This window comes from Electrophorus electricus, chromosome 22 (genome assembly GCF_013358815.1).
Source record: "Electrophorus electricus isolate fEleEle1 chromosome 22, fEleEle1.pri, whole genome shotgun sequence".
NCBI classification, from domain to species: domain Eukaryota; kingdom Metazoa; phylum Chordata; class Actinopteri; order Gymnotiformes; family Gymnotidae; genus Electrophorus; species Electrophorus electricus.
In genome coordinates this window covers 1775047-1795953 of record NC_049556.1, presented here as the reverse complement: position 1 = coordinate 1795953, position 20907 = coordinate 1775047, and the positions used below count along the sequence as shown (strand labels likewise).

The following is a 20907-nucleotide window of genomic DNA, read 5'->3' as shown; positions in this document are numbered from 1 at the left end:
AACCTCTGTGACTAAGCAGCCACTCAGTCTAAAGAGAGGAAGGAAATGAGAGCATGAGAATGCAATCATAAATATACGTAACTAAGATCATAATTATTATTTTTAAAATGTCTATACAGACAAAATATTTTTATTTTGAACACAAAACTTAAATGCTTTGCAACCATAGTTTAAATGCTTTTTAAAAAAAATGTTAAAAGAAGGCTCACCTGAGTATTTCTAGCTTGCAGTGCAAGTTCTTTAATCCATAGGAAAGCATTTTTATTCCTGAATCATGTAAGTCATTGTTACAAAGCTCCAGCTCTTTTAGCAATGAACTGGGTGATTGTAGAGACAAAGCTAAAATTTCTCCTGATATTTCTGTGAGGTTACAGACAGTTAATCTGGGGGGGAAAGTGTGAACATATGAAAGGATTTTTAAAATTTCATACTCCAGTACATCATTCAGGGCACATCCACTAAATGGTGCTTAACACCATCCTCCAAATAGAAATAATGTAATCACCACCACCACCATCATCATCATCATCATCATCAGTTTAACTTGTATAGGTCCATTCCCATGTTCAAGGTCTCTTCACATAACATACAAAAACACAGAACATATAGTAACTTTACAAACATAAGTCAGTTTAGATTCAAGCGTAGTGTAGTTTTAAAAATGTATGTATGTATGTATGTATGTATGTATGTATGATATTAATGTAGAACATTATATTAAACATCCAGCAAAGTTTAAATAAAACAAATAAGGCACTACCCAAAAACCAACTATTCAACTCATCAGGGTGAAATTCTATGCACACATGACTGACATCCTTCAATTCAAGATTCCCAGCCCACAAGGCTTTTCAAGGACAACTACACACAGTGGCACAAGTGGGGACAATCAGAATATGTGCATGTACACACCCACTAATGCTCATTGTAAGAATTACCACAGGATGCTCTACCTGGTAGTGTAATCTTTGGGACTTATATAGGTAGCATGAGTGGGGATGAATTAACATCAAACTATTGTTTTTTTAAGACTTCAATATTTTCCAAACACAACAGCTGTCACCCTCACTTGCCTCTTATTTTTACCTTTCCAGACTCAACTAATCTGCACAGAGAGCCCCATACAACAGGACTCAATCTTCACTCTCTCCAACAAATATTAACATGAATATAACCTTTATAGCAAAGCATTGCATAAACTGTCAATGTCCCCCAAATAAATAAAATAAAATGTACATTCACATTTATTGTAACAAATTGCATTTTTACAATACTTCCTCTCTCATGAAAAGAAATGTCCTGTTATTTCAAGTCTAGAAAACAAAACAACAAGATTTTGAATGTCAACAATATAGGCAATCCGTAATTAATTAAAATAATGTGGTCTTCAAACAAACATTTTGCCACTTTTGCTACCCGCTGATCTTGAAAGGCATATATGTTTAGATATTTTAGATGTTTGTTTTTGTAAACCAACCCATTACTACAAGTAAATAACAAGTGAAAGGCAGTTTGGTTAGCTGCTATCTTTTGAAAGGGCATAGTATTAACCTTGCGATATAGAACTGAGTCAACAAATTTATGTGAAATTCCTTACAGAAATGATGCAAGACAGGTGGGTAAGATATAAGCTTGCTGAATAGTGGGCTACTCTCTGCCAAAATACATTCAATAACTTAACCGTTAATTGCACCAGGGTTCATTTTACACAAACCAAAACTGCCAAATATGAACACATCCTTAGTTGCACTGTTTTCACACAAATAATGATCTTTTTCATTTTATGCCACTATTAATAGTTCCAGTTACTTACTGTAACAGTTAATAGTGGCATATGTTACATATGTTACAGTGGTTAACAATAATTAAACCATGTTACAGTGGTTTATAATAAGTAGAAATAAAAAACCTGCTGCACTGGTTCTGTTAGACTATTAGTATAACCTTTAGAATAATAATATTACTTATTTAAACATTATCCATGTACTGCATTTTTAAAAATATTGGATGAACATTCAAAATGAAAAGTGCTATATAAATAAAGATGATTGGGTTTTTTCATCGTTTACTTTGAAAATGCATGATAATTTGGAATTACCTCACTTTCATGACTCAATAACACGTCTGTCTTATGTTTGCTTCACTGGAATAATCAAAGAAAGGTGGGCTCTTCTTGTCTTCTAGTAATAGAAGACCTCTCAGAGCTTAATGTAATCAGAGCTAAATGACTAAAATGTGAAGGAATATAGCTCTGTGGAAGTCTGTCCGTTGGCAGAGATGTTAATGATTAATTGATGAGTCATAACTGAATCAATCATGATTTTACTAAATACAAGTTAATGCTTAGGTAATTCAGCTACTGTTTGAGCAGTAATGTTTACCCAGTGCCTTGAGTTCTTTCAGAGTTCAATGTGTCAAGGGAACTGGGATGGATTAATACTCACATATGTTTATAATTATTACTACTTTATAATTATTATTACTTTATTAAGTGTATGTTGTCATTTTTTTAGCTGACATACCAAGATAGGGGTCTAAATGTATGTAAGACAAGAGTCTCAATCATAAACACTAACCTCAAGATCTCCAATTTGCAATGTGAACTGCTTAGTCCAGCAGAGAGCAGACTCACTCCTGAGTCCTTCAGGTCATTGTAACTAAGATCCAGCTCTTTCAGTGACGTACTTGCTGACAGTAATGATGTAGCCACATTTTCACAGGATTGCTCACTGAGATTACATCCAAGTAGTCTACAATAAGTTGTAAGAAGGAATAAGAGAAAATACATGTATTGCATATATCATGTTGTTAACATTGAGCCTTTTTGGATCAAGATATAATGGTCACCCAATAGAAAATATTTTTATATTAATGGCCTAAATTGACCTAACATTGATTTTATATTATTGGCCTAAATTGACCTAATATTAATATTAATATTGATGTCTGAGTACTTTCAGATTGTTTTTAGGGATAATTTAAGATCTGCTGCTAAAACTAAATTGTTTTCTTTCTAGAAAGCTGATTTCTCCTCACTTAAAAATAAAAAACATGTGTGATGATTGAAAGTTCTTGATTAATAATAAACAGAATGTTTAGAATTTGCTCATTGGTTACTCCTGTAGTTCCAATGCATTCCGGTTTATATTTAGCTGTTGAAGAACCATTTGCTACTAAGAAACATTTGGTATTGGTTCTTGGATAATTCACAAAAAGCCTTTTAAGCAGAGGTTCTGAAAAATAATATTTTTAAGTGCTCTGAATTATTAAACCTTGTTAAACCTTGTTATTTATGGAACCAAAAAAAGATTATTTTGGCACCACCAAAAATGGTTCTTTTCCAAAAATGGTTCCAAAAACCTTTTAGGCGATAGTTGGCACCTTTATTTTTTAAGAGTGTATACTATTAATGCAGGTGTTAATAACCATGTGTATGCTCAATATAATTTGTATTACAAAAAGAAACAAAAAACAACCACGAAAAGAACCTAAGACATACTGACCTTAGCAGCTCCAGTTTACAGTATGAACTCCTCAGCCCATCAGATAGTAATTTCACTCCTGAATCCTGCAGGTTGTTTCTACTAATGTCCAATTCTTTGAGGGGTGAGTTTTTCAATTGTAGCAGTGTACCCACAGTCTCACAGGATTGTTCAGTCAGATAACAACCAGCCAATCTAAAAGAAGCAGTAACTATTCTTTACTAAGATCAGGAAACTGTAACCAGATGTCAAGTAATTAAATATTAGCATTTATAGGGATTTGTCTATTTTTCATTTTATGTTTAAATGAAAAATGTCAACATTGAATAATTTGTCCTTACTTGATATTCATTAATTTCCATTTATGTGATATTTTAATACTCTCTATTGTACTCCAAACACACACACACACACACACACACACACACACACACACACACACACCACACACACACACACACAAACATAATATAAGTATTTAGTATTACCTCCTACATTGCTGGAAATCTCAAGACAAGCAAATGTGTATATATAATAAACTGTATAATTGGAAATAGCAGATATGAGTGTTCTAAAGAATGGACAGGAAAACGTTCATTTATTCAACAGATTGCATCTTACTATGTTCTTGCCAGCACCCTGCTCTACCAGTTCTACCGTGTGAGCTACAACAGCATATGGCAGCAAGCTAGAGAGACATGCCAAATTAATCAGCAGGTAAAACTGGATGCATCTGTACATGGTTATTGGTAGCCCATATGTGGATTTCAATGTCAGTAGATTGCCAGATCCAGAGAGAGAATCTACCTGGCATACAAGAGGTTTCTTGTTTGAGAAACTGCTGAAAAGCAATGCTGTGATTTTTGTTTTTGTTTTGATTGACAAACTAAACAGTACTTCCTAAAATTCTTACCACCTGTATCCTGTCACCTGTTCATACACTAGGAGTTTCATACATTGAAATAATTACATGCTACAATTGTGTCAGAAGTAAGATCTAACAACAGCTAGAACAAGTGAAGAATATATTTTGGAAACTTTTTCAACAAGTACCTGGCAAGGATAAGGCAGATGGATCCTGCTTACAACCTTTCTGCCTTGCCAGATCAGCCAGACAGCAGCCAACAAGAGTGGATTCATATCAACAGCTGCAGCAACTTCCATGTGTGGTCAGACAAAGTTCTACATACCCCAGTTATCCTGCAGAATTCTGGGCCCCCACTGCAAGAGGCCACTGACTCCCCCAACCCCTGTATATTCTGTATGCGCCTCTTCTTTGCTAATAGATACAGCATAACTTAGCCCTGCAAGCATTCCTGAGTGCTTTATGTCCAGACAGCCTACAAGACCATGTAACACCTGCTAGCCTCAATATCAATGGATGAAGCTTGACAGAAGTCAAGTGAGCTGAAAATGGCCAAACTGCTCAACTATATCAATCACTGACCAGTGAGAAAGAAGTGTAATGGTAGACAAATTGAAGACGCGTTATACAAAGAAAAATGTTTGCAAGGTAAATCGCTGCTTCCAACCAGCTCTGGTGTCTAAGAGAATCCACTGTTCCAGAGAATCCAGAACACTTGTTCTGTGGCCTTAGTGTGAGAAACAAGCTGTCACTTTTTCATCAACACAGGCTTGATTGTTTGCACTGTTCATGCAGGGCTGCAGACCTTAGTGATCGGATGAGCAAGCAGGCTACTAGAGTCTTCTCCAGCAACAGAAAAATAACAGCAGCTCAACAAGAATGATGATAAAGCAGAGTGCATGAATAGGCTACCAGTGAAGTGCTACAAGGAAGTGTCTTGAGAAAACAGACAAACAGATTGCAGGGCTTACTAGTGGGAGATAGCAGTTGTGGGTATTACGAAGCACTTGATCATTCAGCAGTTCAAGTCATTGGCAAATATTTTTCACCACTGAATTTTTGGCATTCATAGGGATATCATTCAGCTGCTGGAATAATGGTGACAATCAGCAGCAGTTGTGTGTTGCGCATATGACACACTGACTGTTTTTATTCTTCTTAACATTAGTATTTATTATTTTTTATTTGTCTGTATGCAACTTAAATAACAATCACTAACCTGACATTGATGGGGATTTTTCCAATTTTGGAGAGTACTTTGTGGGAACTATGAGCCCCATCAGTATAGCTGGGAGTTCCTTTTCTATTTCAGAACTTGGGTATGGGAGTCATCAAGACAATGCTAGTTCTTCCTACAGAGATTAATCAGCATCATGCAACATGGCGATTGTTAGAGAACTCTTATCTGTGTCTCTATGCCTGTTTTATTTTTCCAAGTGAATTTCCCGAATTATTTGTTTCATATTGTAAATCCAGACAAAGACAAATGTGGCCTCTACAATATTGTGAAAACAGTGTATAGGCTATAGAGTATCTCATAACGTTGTAATGGGTGATTTTAACCACTGCAAACTTGGAAAGTTGCTTAGTGATTTTTACCAATATGTTACTTGTTTTTCTAAGCAGATTAAATGTTTGGACCTGTGTTATGGTTCAATTAACGGGGCTTACAAATCTTGGTATAGAACTCTGCTTGGCATATCTGATCATAATGTTGTTTATCTGGAAGCCAGGGTGGAGCTGTTATGTTGGAGAATGCTTTCTGATATAATAGGTAAAATCCATGTGGAACTGGCAGCATTGAGTACACATTAACAGTGCCTTAGTCACCAGGAAGGCCAGTGTGGGTTTACCTCTAAATATGTGTATGTGATTGGTTTAAAGGTGATCTTGGAGGGAGGTGGAAGTGGGACTAGGATGCCAGACCTCACTGCTAAGCCTTCTGGTTGTCATGAACTTAATTCAGTGAAACACTGATGAAGGGAGGTGCCTACATAATCACAGTTGTGAAGAGCTTGCAATATTGTGGTGTCTAGTATGAAGTCAGTGGGCTGGGCCCTATGTGAAAGTCAGTGTGTTTGACACAGGATACTTGACATCTTATCTTGTGTATTATTACAACTTTTTCCATGCTGAAGTGTTCACTGTTTAAATCATGATCTCCAAATAGTGCTACAATAGCTCAAACAATGGTACAGCCTATACCTTAATACTATAGCTACACTTAAATAGAGCCTCTAAAGAAATATCTAAAACAAAAAGATTGCCAACTTAAATGACCTTAGACCAGGGGTGTCAAACATACAGCCCAATTATATTTGTAATTCAGCCCATCAAATGAATTTAGAATGTCTTCAATTTAAATTCTCTTGTGGACCATAATTTAATTAAAAAATCATGCATTACAAACAACAAAAGACCTCTCTTATTCCAAACAGGGGGAACAGAGCAGTGAAGTCACAAGTCATACTATTTGGCATAATGACAATATGTCATTTAAAGGATTTTTCTTATTTGAAATAATAAATACCATTTGTAAAAATCACCTATATATACTTTATGACAAATAAAAATGTTTTAAATCTTCTGTTTAGTCCGATGTATTTTTTCCTTCCAAATGTTACGATTCTCTCAACCAAAAGATCATTAATCAGTCAAATATCACTTTGCACAAGATAAAGCTACTGCATACTGAAATGACATCAAGTTATTTAAAAGTAAGGTGGGTTATGGCAGTAGTATCCCTCTGTGGTTTGTCAGCCTTTTTCAAGGTTGACCAGACGAGTGTTAAAAGTAGCGCAAACTACTTTCAGTCTCGTCAGTGCAGTTTGATTGCAGGCCAGCTTGTGGAGCTTGTCAAAACAAGCTATCAACAGAAAGGAAAACTTTAGTTTGTCAGTTTATCAGATGTAAGTTAGACAACTTCATTATAGCCTATATTTCTTTCAAAATAGCTCAAGCTAACTGATTAACAACAGCAAATAGATAACTGTAAGCTAAATAGAAGCAGACTTCACAGAACTTTTAGTTTGAAAATAGTCATTGAAAAACTACCTAACGGGAGATTTGCTAATGTTCCTCTGATAAAAACAGTGGCACCAGTGACAAAAACAGGGAGGAAGTGGAATGCACAACTTACGATGTCCTTCCAACCTGCAAAACCTCAGAGAGTGGGTGGATGAAAATCCTAATTATAAATTATATGTGGGGCTTGGCACCCTGAAGCATATTTTATCACTGTGTAAGGATTGTCGCAGGGTTGATATACATGGAGACACAATCAAGTCCTTAGTGTATTATTTGATAGTAAGCACCTAGAAGTTAATGCATTGCTGAGTGGTGTTAGTACTAAAGTGATTAAGTTTGTGTGAGAAGGACATGTTGCAGATCAAGTGCAGGCTATAAATACTGGTAGATAGGGTGTTTTGATGACCTCACAATTCAAAGGATCTAGTGATATTTTTGGAGAATTATTCATGTGGGACAAAACTTGAATTTTGAACTATTTTTTCTTTACCATAAGACACAATAGAAGCAAACTCCATCTTTTATTTTGTTTGTTTGTAGCATTGAATTACATCCTGTTCATCTGCTTTGTATGTGATTCCAGCTCAACTTGATCAAACAGAATCTATGGTTTAGATAAATAATAAATGTACATATTTAAGAGGAGTTGACTGCTTATTACTCAAATGCTATTTTGCTAAAGTCCACTTGACATTAGACTGAGTGTACGTAAATATGGCCCATTACCTCAATTAAGTTTGACACCCATGTCCTAGACAATATATGTGTATGCCAGATGTCTATATGCCAAGCTTGTGTGAACTATATGCATAAGCTGTAGCCTATAATATATGACCTCTTGCCAAGGCAGTTTTAACAAAAGCTCAAAAAGATACTCACTATACTTAGTATCATGCAACTTTGTTGGTGTTTTGTTTTTATGCCATTTGTTGCCATGTGGTCTTTTTTTTCCACCCTAGTCTTATTTTGCCAGGTGTTTGTTCCTGTTCATTTGCTTTATGTATTTATTAAACCTTGTGGTTAGTCCTGAATGTCGATTTTCATCACTCTCTATGTCATTGTCTCTATTTGTTTACCAGTGTTAGCTGCAGCCTAGTTCTTGTTATTTTCAGCTGTTTCCATCACTAGTGTCAGTTTCAGTTATATTCTTGTTTTGCTCTGTTATTTCCGACTCTGTGCATCATCCCTTTAAATAAAATTAGCTCTGCCCCAGGATGCCTGCCCTTCACTGTACTTGAACAGAGATAACAAGGATTGACAACCACCTGTTTGTAGCTGTAGCTATATTCGGTTTCCTATATGCTATTAATATTGCTTAAATAATCTTTAAAAGAAATACTCACAGAGCCTTTCTACAGTTGCCCACAGCTGGTACCAGTCTCCTATAACCCTCTTCTGATGTGTTGTATTTCTTCAGGTCCAACTCATCCAGCACATTCTCTGAGATCTGTAGCATGTATGCTATTGCTGAGCAATGCGCAGGTGAGAGATATTCTGTACGCTCATTTGATTTTAGATAGTTCTGAATATCTCTGTGAAGAGACTGGTCATTCATTTCAGACAGGCAGAGGTACAGATTAATGGAACTGTCTGCATTCATATTTGGCATCCTCTTTCTTCCAAAATCATCATCACCTTTAATTTGATTCTGGATATATCGGATTGTCTTCTTGATGCTCTTTGAGTTGTTGTTTTTGACTGCCAGGAGACCTTGTAGATATTTCTGATTGGTCTCCAATGAGATGCCCAAGAGGAATCGGAGGAAAAGATCCAAGTGTCCATTCTGACTCTGTAAGGCTTTATTCACTGCTCTCTTCAGCAGCTCATCCAGTGAAATGCCAGCCACTGGACCTCCCTCAGATTGGCCCACATCATTTGACTCATCGTGCATGAAAAACTGCAGTGCTTCAATGTTCTGGTTTAAATGGCAGTTCAACACATATACAGCAGCAAGGAACTCCTGAAAACTCAGATGCACAAAGCAGTAGACCTTCCTCTCATAAAGCACAGATTCCTCCTTAAAGATTTCAGTGCAAATCCCAGAGTACAGTGAGGCTTCAGTGACATCAATGCCACACTCTCTCAGGTCCTCTTCACTGAATACAACTTTGCCTTTAATAAGCTGTTTGAAAGCCAGCTCAGCAAGTTTCAGAATGACTTCTTTGTTGGATCTCATCAGATGTTTGGGATCATTCACTTCCTTCTTGTCATACTTCTGATTCTTAATCCTTGTCTGAATGAACAGGAAGTGTGTGTACATTTCAGTCAGAGTTTTGGGGATTTCTGTAAAGCTGTCCTCATTTAGGATTTGCTGAAGCAAAGTTGCTGTAATCCAACAGAAAACCGGTATGTGGCACATGATATAAAGACTCTGAGATGTTTTAATGTGTGAGATGATTTTGTTGGCTTGATCCTCATCACCGATTTTCTTCCTGAAATACTCCTCCTTCTGTAGGTCATTAAATCCTTGAACTTCTGTCAAACGGCTGATGTACTGAGATGGGATCTGATCAGCTGCGGCTGGTCGGGAGGTTACCCAGATGTGTGAAGAAGGAAGTAGTATTCCTTTGATTAGATTTGTTATAAGTGTGCCAACTGTAGATATTTCAGTAATATCTGACACCAGTTTTTGGTGGAAATTCAGAGGACAATAAAATTCATCTAGGCCATCAAAAATAAATACAATTTTAAATTCTTCATACATCTTCTTGCATAGGCCTTTAAGTTCAGGGTTGAAAATGCAAATAAGTTTATACAGACTGAATTCGTCAGCTTCCACCACATTCAGCTCTCGAAAAGGCATCACAAGCACGAGGTCTATGTGCTGGTTGGCTCTTCCTTCTGCCCAGTCCACAATGAACTTCTGCACAGAGACAGTTTTTCCAATCCCTGCAATGCCTTTGGTCAGCACAGTTCTTATGTCTTGCTCTTCCTCTGCCTCTGCCTCTCCTTCAACTTCCTCTTTCGGTTCTGTATTTGGTTTCCATTTAGGAATTTCAATGAAAATATCATTGCAATGAATAGGAGTATAATGCTTGGACTGTGTACTGAATTTTCTTTCAATCTGATGAACCTCATGATCACATTCTCTCTCCATTCTGGATTGTCTCTCTGTGATAAAGAGTCCTGTATAAATCTTTTGGAAGAGGGTTTTGTGCTCAATTTTAGAATCACCCTCACATATGAATTTGAACTTCTTCCTCAGTCTGGTTTTATGCTTCATCAAAACACTTGTCACTAAAGAAATAAAAAAGGAAACTTAATTTTGGCACAGCAAAAGATGGTTGCAGGTTCTCATAACTACAAGACAAACTCGGAATTGCTTTGAAGGAATATGATAAAACGCTCAATATTTACCATGTTCATGATCAACAACTGAGTTGTGTTCTGTGAAGAAGCATAAAGTAGAGAGAAATAGCTGTCACACAAGGCATCACATGACATGGATCCTGTGCAGATTTAATCTCAGCCATGGCATAATCAGACTTGCATCAGTGCTGTGTCACAACATACCTGTATGGCCTGTGTCTGAGTAGATGTTCAATTTAACTGGAGCATTGAATGTTTCTAGAGAGCATGGGTGCGATTACAGAACTTTTTTCATGAGCCCTTATGGTGTGAACCAAAGGGGCATCAGAAGTTGAGGTGGAACGGACAGCAGCACGTGCTGGTGATGGTGATGTCATCCTTTCCATCAGTACCTTTCACCTGTAATTCTGATAAAGAAACCAATGGTTTAGTACATAGCAAGATGCCCAAAAGGACAAAAAAATCATGTTTTATAAAATTCTACAGTCACAAGTGCACAAAATTTCTTACTGCCTCTCAAATATTGAACACACATTTTTGTTTATGTCCCTCATTATAATTAATGTTTTATTTATAAACATTTTCCCATCCCAAACATGTGGTATATCAACATATTTGAAATGCCCAGCATCAGTACTAGCCTGGCACCACGAGGAAGTAATAAAGCAAGCATATCGGAGAAAACAAATATTACTTGCTTTGCAGATTCTGTTGATGTTTGTTACCAGGAGAATGAGCCATGCTGGCAGAGGCAAAGCTCTGGACACAGTAGTTTGTCTTCAGCCCCCTTTCTTGCTCACTTTTTCTGAAATCCTGATTTTGGTTTCATTGTAATCAGGTCTGAATTCTTAACTATCTCTCTAGTCAACAACATCGCTAGAACTTATACAATAAATCTGCATGCAGGAGGACCCAACTGTAACCCAGCTGTGACTTAGCCACCTCTTAGTGAATAGATTCACTGCCTAGTTGTGGCCCTTTTGTGTAAAGTGAGGAGAGGACTGTAGTGAGTCTAATAGTCTAATAGGCGTAGTTGGCTCCAGCTACCTTCTACTTTTAAATCTGCATATTGATTCTCCTGCTAGTGGTGTGCTTGACCTGCCGATCGCTTGCAGCAGCTGCGTGCAAACCGATTCCTGAATGCGACAGTGTATGTGAGAGAGAAAGAGAGAGACAATCATATCTGTCCTCAGGATCACTCACTTGAGTACACGTTTCTCCCCTTTGGTATCCAAATAAAATAAAAAATGTATGCATTAGACAAGAATTTAACACTTGTGCTACTGTTAATTACTGTGAATCCTCCATAGCAACAGCGGCAAGATATGATCCAGTATAATGTTTGTCCTGTAAAAATCCTGTTTATTGAATTATGGTAGTCAACTGCTACTAGAGCCTAAATACATTTCCAGTCAGTACAAGTTCACTGAAAGTCTCGTTTTCTGAACAGAAGATCAAATGCTTGGTTACACAACCACATTCACTTTTGAGGCAGGGCGTGGTGTGAATTAAAGGACACAATGAGCAGATAAACAGAACTCATCATGGAGCACACGCTGGTATTATTTATCTCTATAATAACAGAGTATAAAAATTACAAACCAAAATCCATTTATTTCAGGGTTTATTGGGCAGCCCTGCATCCAAGGTGGGCCCCGTGTACTAAGGTCCACCTTTACCCGATATCTGATGCCCTGCCAACTGCTTGCAATCACCAGAAATGAGCACAATCCAAACTGCCCTCCCAATAAAGTGCCCTCCCAATAAAATGCCTTCTCAAGTTTCCACACTGTTCCCAAGGAGTCCTTGCTGATAAGCAACTAGCTTCAAGAAATATGAACGATCACCAAGATGAACTACATATAAGGGTGCTTCTGCTACTATGGTCACGCTTGACTCTCCCATATTAAAAAACAAACAAACAAACAAACAAACAAAAACCATTTTATTTTAACCATCACAGTCAGTATACATGTAAACAGGTACCCCAAATTGTGCCCCAAAACTGCATACATTTTAATCTGGAACATGCATATGTTTTTTGGTTTTAATCAAATGGTTCTAACTGCAACATTACAATAACATTCATGTAGTATATTTTCCGTTTTCAATTTGTATGTTTTTGTGCATTTAAACTAATTTTCATCAAGCTTTGCGCATCATTGCAAATACTTGTAAAAATACTTTAAAAATATTTAAAAAATGGTGATTTCATGGTTGCCACCATGACATGGAAAATTTAGATGTCAATAGTCTTCATAAACACAATGTCACGGTATGGCCCCTCTCCCTGAATGTTTCCTTGTGTGTGTGTGTGTGTGTGTGTGTGTGTGCGCGCACGTGTGTGTGCGTGTGTTCTTCAATGTGGCCACACCCTCCCTGTGTCTCACACCTGCTCCTCATTGTGTCGTTATCATATATGTATAAAAGTCTGTTGTTTACGCGTTTGTATTGTCGGTGTTTGACTCCATTAGTGTGTATGTTTGGATGTGAATGTTACCTGTAAAATAAACTTATGCTTATGTTCCACGCGACTCGTCCCTGCATCCTGTGGAAACCTCCAACATTAGTTCAAGTTCAAGTTCGGTTTATTTGTCACATACATAGTCATACACAGTATAACTCGCAGTGAAATGGTGGAAAAAGATAAAATACATTGTTTTCATGGCAGATATTGCTATTCTAATGTATATGTCTGCTATAATGTACATGTCTGCTTATGTGTTAATGTTTTGAAAATAAAAGCACAGTAATAATTAAAATGATGCTTTGCTGGGGTAATCACATGCTAGTAAGGATGCAACGTTAACGGTAAACGTTGATAATCTTACCTTAATAATAATAATCTAAAAAATAAGATACTGTAAACAACATTAACAGACAAAAAACTAAGTATTACATGTGTCAGAGATAGAGGTTTTGAAGTAAAGAATCACCTATAAAGAGAAGGTCTTACATGTGTCAGAGATGGAAGTTTTTAGCAGTAAAGAATCACCTATAAACTACTTAGGAAACTAATAAAGGGGCTCAGGACGGACGATGCACATTACTGATGAATTTCAGAGTGCATCTTTAATCACATTATTAGCATCAACATTAGCCAATTATTTAACACAGATTGTTACAATTAGTATTACACTGTGAACAATCAACAATCAGAGAACCAGAAAAGACGAGAGTCTGCAAAATTATAGGCTATATGTCATGGCACGGCCGCTCCACCTCGACTCCTCCCCATGTCAGTTTGATGTGTCATTGCTGTTTGTCATTCGGTGTGTGTGTCTAACATGGCCACGCCCCTCCCTTGTTAGTTTGTTATGTGTTACACCTGTCTCTGGTTATAGTCCTGTGTTATGGTCATTCATTGTCTGTGTTTGACCCCGTGCTTTACATGCTGATCCTGTGTTCTACACGTTTCCTCTGTATGCATGCTTACGCAATATGTGCTGTCGTACTCAGTGTGCTAGTTCATAGCTCATTTTTTGTAATGCATGTTCCATTTACAAGAAAAAAAGGTTTTCCACATACATGTAGGTCTGCTTACTTTAAACAAGTACACAGTTACACAAACTTGCCAGAGTAAGAAAAGCAGCAGGTTCACTTATCTAAGAAGGTAAGAATAAAACTGCCACTACTTTGTTTTGTAACACCATCACAGAGGACACACCCCAGCACAAAGCCAAACCTGAACTCAGGACTGCAGGCAGCTCAGCCCCCTTTACACTCAAAACACAATGAAAATTCAAATGGGCCAATTTCATAAAAATTCTACTTAAAACTTAGTTTAATAAACATTTTTGGGTGGAAACACCCCAATTTCAAACACTTTGCTGCTGCATGAGCCGTGTCGCACAGCGTTTGCATCCTTTCCATCCACAAGCCGACTGCTGTAACATTTAAAATAAACCCATACTTTCTGCCACTTGTTAGTTAAATATTTTAAATATTTAATCAATTAATTAAATTAATTTCCATACACCATCAAAGGAGTCTGAGAATGCAGAAATGCAACATCTGAAGAATTCATTTGAAATGATAATAACTTTTAAAACTGCACCCATGATCTAAACCTGTAGTGATAGTGTAGATAAAGGAAACAAGCCCAACAAGTAAACTAAACACACAGTCTTTATATTTTCAGTAAGAAGGTGTTCAGGAATGCTAGTAACTGGTGACTATGTTTGAAGTGAAAGTGTAAAACAGTATACAAATTGAAAGCATAAAACAGAAGCAAGATGCACAAATGGAACAGATTAATTAAATAGCATAGCTGAGAATATGTGTGCTTTTCATTTCATTAGAGGAATGAAAACTATGACGTGAACTAAACTTGTTCCTTGATGTATGTGTATGCGAAAAAATTGATTATGCTTTTTAGGTTTATGAAAAAAGTGAAAGTGCGCTAAATGTTTCAGTTCAGTTCAAATACTTAGTAGATGTTTCCAGTAAAGGTCTATTCACCAGTCCTGGTGCTGCCCAGTAAGGAGTCATTTTCTTACCTTTACCCCCTTAGCAAGCTTATAGACCCCATTAAACTGGGCTAAAGTACAGAACCATAAACACATTAAATTGTGTCCTGGAAACTGTACCTTGAAAAGATTTAGGCCTCCTTAACTGCTGTTTACATGTGGGGGGGGGATACATAACTAGCTACACGTGCTGTTTGGGGTTACACACTATCCTTTCTGTCTAGGAATAACAAGGACAGGCACAGTTCAAAAACCTGAGAGTGGAGAACAAAAGTAGTACAATAATGGCAGGCAGTGAGAGTTCACAAAGGAAAAGGGGAATGAAATGACCAGAGAGAGAGGAAACTAAATAAGGTTTAGTATGCTTAGCCTTGGTAGAAACAATACTTCACAAAGAGGAAGTGGGGAAGATGGATTAAGCAAGCTAATGAGGAACAACAGGTGAAAAACATCAGAATTCAGGACATGACAAATGGAGGGATACGGTTGGTTTCTGGGAGAATAAGCAACTAACCTGGAGGGTATTCCAGAAAGTGGAGTTGAGGAACGATCCCAGATGTGCTAACTCGAATTTGTGGATACCAAATTTAAATGTAATTAAAAGTTTTTCATTAATAAATGCTGATTCAATGTCAACTGGAGGCCACAAGTTAACAGTAACTAGCGATCACCTACCTGAGGTCAGAAATGCTACAAGCTTGAAAACTTATAGAATGTTCATGAACTAATCAGTATTCACATGGAGAATAATTTATTGATTGATAGAAGTAGAAAAGAAGAAAAACAGACTAGATAAATGAAAATGGTCCTGAATTATTAGCTTTGCCTTATGCTATGTGACAGTTACAGTAACAGCTCGAATTTTGATTATGCTGATACCAATCTTGGGTTCAGTCATCTGTAACTCACTGTAGTTTCTCCAGTTTACAGTGTGGATCCTTCAGTGGAGCAGCACAGCCTTCATACTGCAGCCAGACAGACTGTAGAGAGAAGGAGAAAATCTCCTCACACTTACAGATCAACACACATGTATGCACACAATTTCTCAATCCTGCACAGTGGATAAGTGATCAATTGTGTGTATAATTTATATTAAAATATACACAGCAAAAAACACATGTGTGTGTTTGTGATGGAAAGAGTGAGTGTTAGTCCTGACTAAAACCAAATTAAACTCTCTCCATCCACAGTTCAGGCTGGTGAGACATCGCCTCTGTCTTCAGGCACTTGCTATAATATGCATCAAACACGATTCCACATGTTATAAGTCATGAAAGGGAAGCTTCAGTAATGTGTTTCCAGACCCAAACACACACAAAAAACCGTTCAACAATAGTTGGTAAGACTCAAGCGTCATCAGAGCGACTACGATCAGTGGCGTAATGTGGCAGAAATAACCAGCACACTTTTAGGCCTGCTTTCCTACACTGATCTGATGTTAATAACATTGTATTGTAATAATGATGTTAACATTCTGATCTGTTATCTCAATTAATGAACAGCAGTCAATCTTTTCAACACACATTACCGAAACACATTACGTCCAACAATAAACTCTAAATTTCCACACAAAAAGAGAATTTACTAGCACAGCTTGCTAACTAACTGTTTCATTCATGTAGCCTAATTAGCAGTGGCAGCTGTTCAATAGAATGCTAGGGTGCCGCCCCGGTAGAAATTATTTTATTTTTAAAATAAACATTTTAAATGACTAACGTTAGCAAGCTAGCTGTGTATTAGTTATAAATTAGGTATAAAAAGGAAAGCTATTTGATGTAAGACAACTGCATTAACTTTTAAAATGCAAGCCTTCTATTTGTTGAAAAATGTTTTCCTTTAGTTAGCAAAATATTCAAATGTTTTTTTTTTTCTAATGATGTACCATCTATCTGAGCACATTAGACCTGCAACTAATGATAATTGACATATTATTCTGTTGATTGTAATGCCAATTAAATAATTACTGGCTATTTCCCAGACGACTGGTAGTTTGTGTTAACTTGTATTGGGATGGTTGTTGAAACTGAGCATGTCACCAACATCTCTACCTAGAATATTTTTCACCAGCCGCCACTGTGTGTTTGTCAGATCTTCAATGTTTTTTTTAAACTTTATTTATGTATTTTAAAATAGTATATTAATATTGAAACTATGAAGGAACACGTGTGGACTTATGTAATAAATTACATAAGTGTAATAAATAAAAAGTGTATAAATAAATAAACACCACAATATGTTTTATACATCAAATTTTTAAAAGTAGTCACCCTTTGCTTTGATTACAGCTTTGCACGACCTTGGCATTGTCTGAGCTTCATGGTCACCTGGAATGGTTCCTCACCAGTCTTGAAGGAGACGTGCTGAACAAACGCGACTCACATCCATTTCCACAACTCTCGCCAGGTGATTCTTCGCCTCTCTAAAGCGAAGCCACTGGGATTGTTTTCCTTGCGAAGCTGCTGTTGCGCACCGTACTTCCTATTCCTTTTCACGGATAAAACGAGTGATCATTCGCTTTCTCTCTGGCGATGTTGCCTTATTAAACGCTTTCTATGAATAACACGACCCAAGCCCTGGTGTTCCGGTTTGCAGCTGCTCGAGCACGTACATCCGCGCCGTCACGCGCTCTAGTCCAGCTCGCCGCGCGCGTTCCACTTTCTTCCTGCTGTTGTGATGTTTATCACCGCGTCCTTAAACCCCAACAAGATCATCTCAACTTACCTTAGCACAGTTCAGTTCCTCTAATAAACTCACCATAGCACAATTCAGTTCCTCTAATAAACTCACCATAGCACAGTTCAGTTCCTCTAATAAACTCACCTTAGCACAGTTCAGTTCCTCTAATAAACTCACCTTAGCACAGTTCAGTTCCTCTAATAAACTCACCATAGCACAGTTCAGTTCCTCTAATAAACTCACCTTAGCACAGTTCGGTTCCTCAACTAAACTCATCAGTGGTAGCTCCAGCACCCTCTCTCATAACCTGCCACAGTATTTAAACACGGAACCTTCAGCCACTTCCTTGTGTATTTGTTCATAGTTACCCTGGTGACTGAAACCGAAAAATGATTTCTCAGCGCTATTCATATCCTTCACCATTTCCGTCTTCAGCTGTTTATCGATGTAAACCTACTAAAATGTTCTTTGGGTAGAGAATCTTCTGTATAGCATAGAATAGTGACCGTAAATCACGAGTAAATTTTTGGAGAGTTTTGTTTATCATGGACTTTCTACAGCAGTTCTGACCAGGATTTTATTTCATTGTTCAGACATGTTTATTTCAGAGGTGGACTGAAGAAGATAAGCTTACAGCAACGACATTACAACAGTAACAGAGAACCGACCATAAGGACTGAGAAACACGGTTAAAATGTACACTACAATCGCGGGGAAATGAGACACAGATGGGTCAATAAAAGGCGGAAACATGCTGTTTATCACGTGGTCCGTGACTTTATGTATTTCACTTAATTATTTAATTATGTAATTTTCTTGCTTTATTATTGGTAACTCATCATACTGAGTGAAAGTAATGGTAGTGAATGGGACCTATTGATAATTCTAGATAAGTGCTCAGAGCAGACACACACACACACACACATTCACACACACAAAGTTTCTTTGTTTTTGAGCCAGAGGTTTTGTTTGGTCTTTAGTGTAAGTACTTTTGTTTATGGACAATTTTATTCTCACCTATAATTTCTAGACTGTATTCTTTCTACCTGTGTGTCCTATGTGTGGAGGGGTGTACTTCTCTGCACTGTTACCAATTTCAGTTACATGGGTTTTTTTTAAATGACAAAAATCCAGTGAATCCATTACACTGTGATCTGTTAAACCTTCAAGAATTTTAAAAACCACAGCTGAAGGAGATGGTTTGAATGAGACTTGTTTAGATTCAAAGTTCAAAGTTCAAAGCTTATTTGTCACGTACATAGTCATACATGGTATAACTGGCAGTGAAATGCTTTTGTAACTGCTCTGTCTGAGCTGAGAGTAGATACAGGGAACTACAGGGAAATGGATGTGAATAAATAAATATGTAATGATGGATGAAGAGGGGGATGTATAATATGTATATATACACAAAGTACAATTTCCAGTTTTTCTAGTGTGTGTGTGTGTGTGTGTGTGTGTGTGTGTGTGTGTCCATTTTCTGCAGAAGAGAGATGTTGTATTCAGCCTCACTGTTAAAAGAATACATGCACCACAGTAGGGAAATCAGTGGCCAATAGACACGTCTAAGCAGCAACTTCTCTTTATGCACACTAGATGGAGCCAAATACTCGCTCATGAAAATTAACAGGCTTCAGTTAAGAAATTTTCAAAGAAAGAAAACTGCAGTGAAACCTCCAGAAATATGAACGTTGTGTCACATTCGTAAGTTCAAGAACGGTTAAAAACAATTAAAGAGATAGTTTGAATATTAAAGGACAGATACCCACTAAATTAAATAAGCTTTCTTCTTCAGTGATCAGTGATCATGGCAAAATAAAATGTCAGTTTTGTTGTGCTACAAATATTCAAGAATATTCATGAAATGTTAAAAAAGCACAGTTAAAGGAGTTAGTTTGAAAGGGAAGAATTCTGTAATGTCAAGAAAGCTTAAATTTTATTGATATGTAAGGTTCCTCTGCCAAATGCTGAAAATGTAAATGGCAGCTGGTACATTATTGATATGTGATGTTTAATAAATGTTTAATAAAAGCACTTATCTTGCAAGGGTGTAAATGCTCATTCATGAAAATTCACATATTTAAAATGATATTTCAGATAGGAGGGAGGAATAACACTGTGGATTCAACGAAACTCTAAACCTGATGTTAAAAAGAGCTTAAAAAGTTACATCTGAATAGGACCGATGACTGAAACACTGATACTGCTAAACAGAAACAACCTAGAAAATCTTATTAACTATAAGAATCATGCACACATCATAAAATGTTGTTAGAATTATTATTTAAATTCACACACACACACACACCACACACACACACACACACACACACACACACACACACACATTTCCATCACTATGGAGTTGTGTGTTTCGCTAACTTGGCCAGCTAGTAGAGTGAATGCTGGTTGTTTGCCTTCAGCAAATGAAAATCATGTCAGTTAATTTGTCACATACATCGTCATACCTGATCCAAATAGCAGTGAAATGCTTTGACAGCTGTAACTAGGGGCAGTGGTGTCTCAGTGATTAAGGTACTTGACTAGTAATCAGAAGGTTGCCAGTTTAAGTCCCGCCAAGTTGCCAATGTGGGGCCCCTTAACCTTCAATTACTCAAGCAGTGTTCATTCATAAATGTAAGTCAGTTTGGACAAAAGCATCAGCTAAATGTTGTAATTTCCCACTCACATGAAAGGTCATACAGAAAATCTAAATAATGATATGATAAAGAAAACTATGGGCTGCAGTTACAATATGAACTGTATGGCTGAACTGTTTAGGAAAATATCTAATTGTGATTTTTCTCTGCAATATTGTGATTGCACTTAAAACTCAATTATTTTTTATGACGTGATTTCCAAACCTGTATCACTGGTTCACATATCTATCAAATATAAACATGAAAAGATCCTCAGGGCTCTCAGATGAAAGGCAGTTTACTTTTATTTTTAAATATGTAAAGCCTACAGAGTACATCACCAATGCACTTAAAATTAACATCAAAAGGTTTTTTTCCACATAAAGTGCACCATAAACTATTATTGTTTAACAGTCATTTTTTTTTAGTTTTTTCTCATT

General features: G+C 36.9%; 1 protein-coding gene across 1 annotated transcript in view; it reads right to left on the bottom strand.

The window, feature by feature from the left end:
• The window catches only part of LOC118240553 (NACHT, LRR and PYD domains-containing protein 3-like), a 14611-nt gene extending 3682 nt beyond the window's left edge, over positions 1 to 10929 (bottom strand). Inside the window, exons 1-6 of the mRNA XM_035521284.1 lie at positions 10888 to 10929; positions 10732 to 10761; positions 8718 to 10611; positions 3504 to 3677; positions 2577 to 2750; positions 210 to 383 (exon numbers count right to left, since the gene is read on the bottom strand). Coding sequence (XP_035377177.1) covers positions 210 to 383; positions 2577 to 2750; positions 3504 to 3677; positions 8718 to 10597 — 2402 coding nt within the window. The 5' untranslated portion in view covers positions 10598 to 10611; positions 10732 to 10761; positions 10888 to 10929. The remainder of the gene's footprint in view (positions 1 to 209; positions 384 to 2576; positions 2751 to 3503; positions 3678 to 8717; positions 10612 to 10731; positions 10762 to 10887) is intronic.
• Positions 10930 to 20907: the final 9978 nt, after the last annotated feature.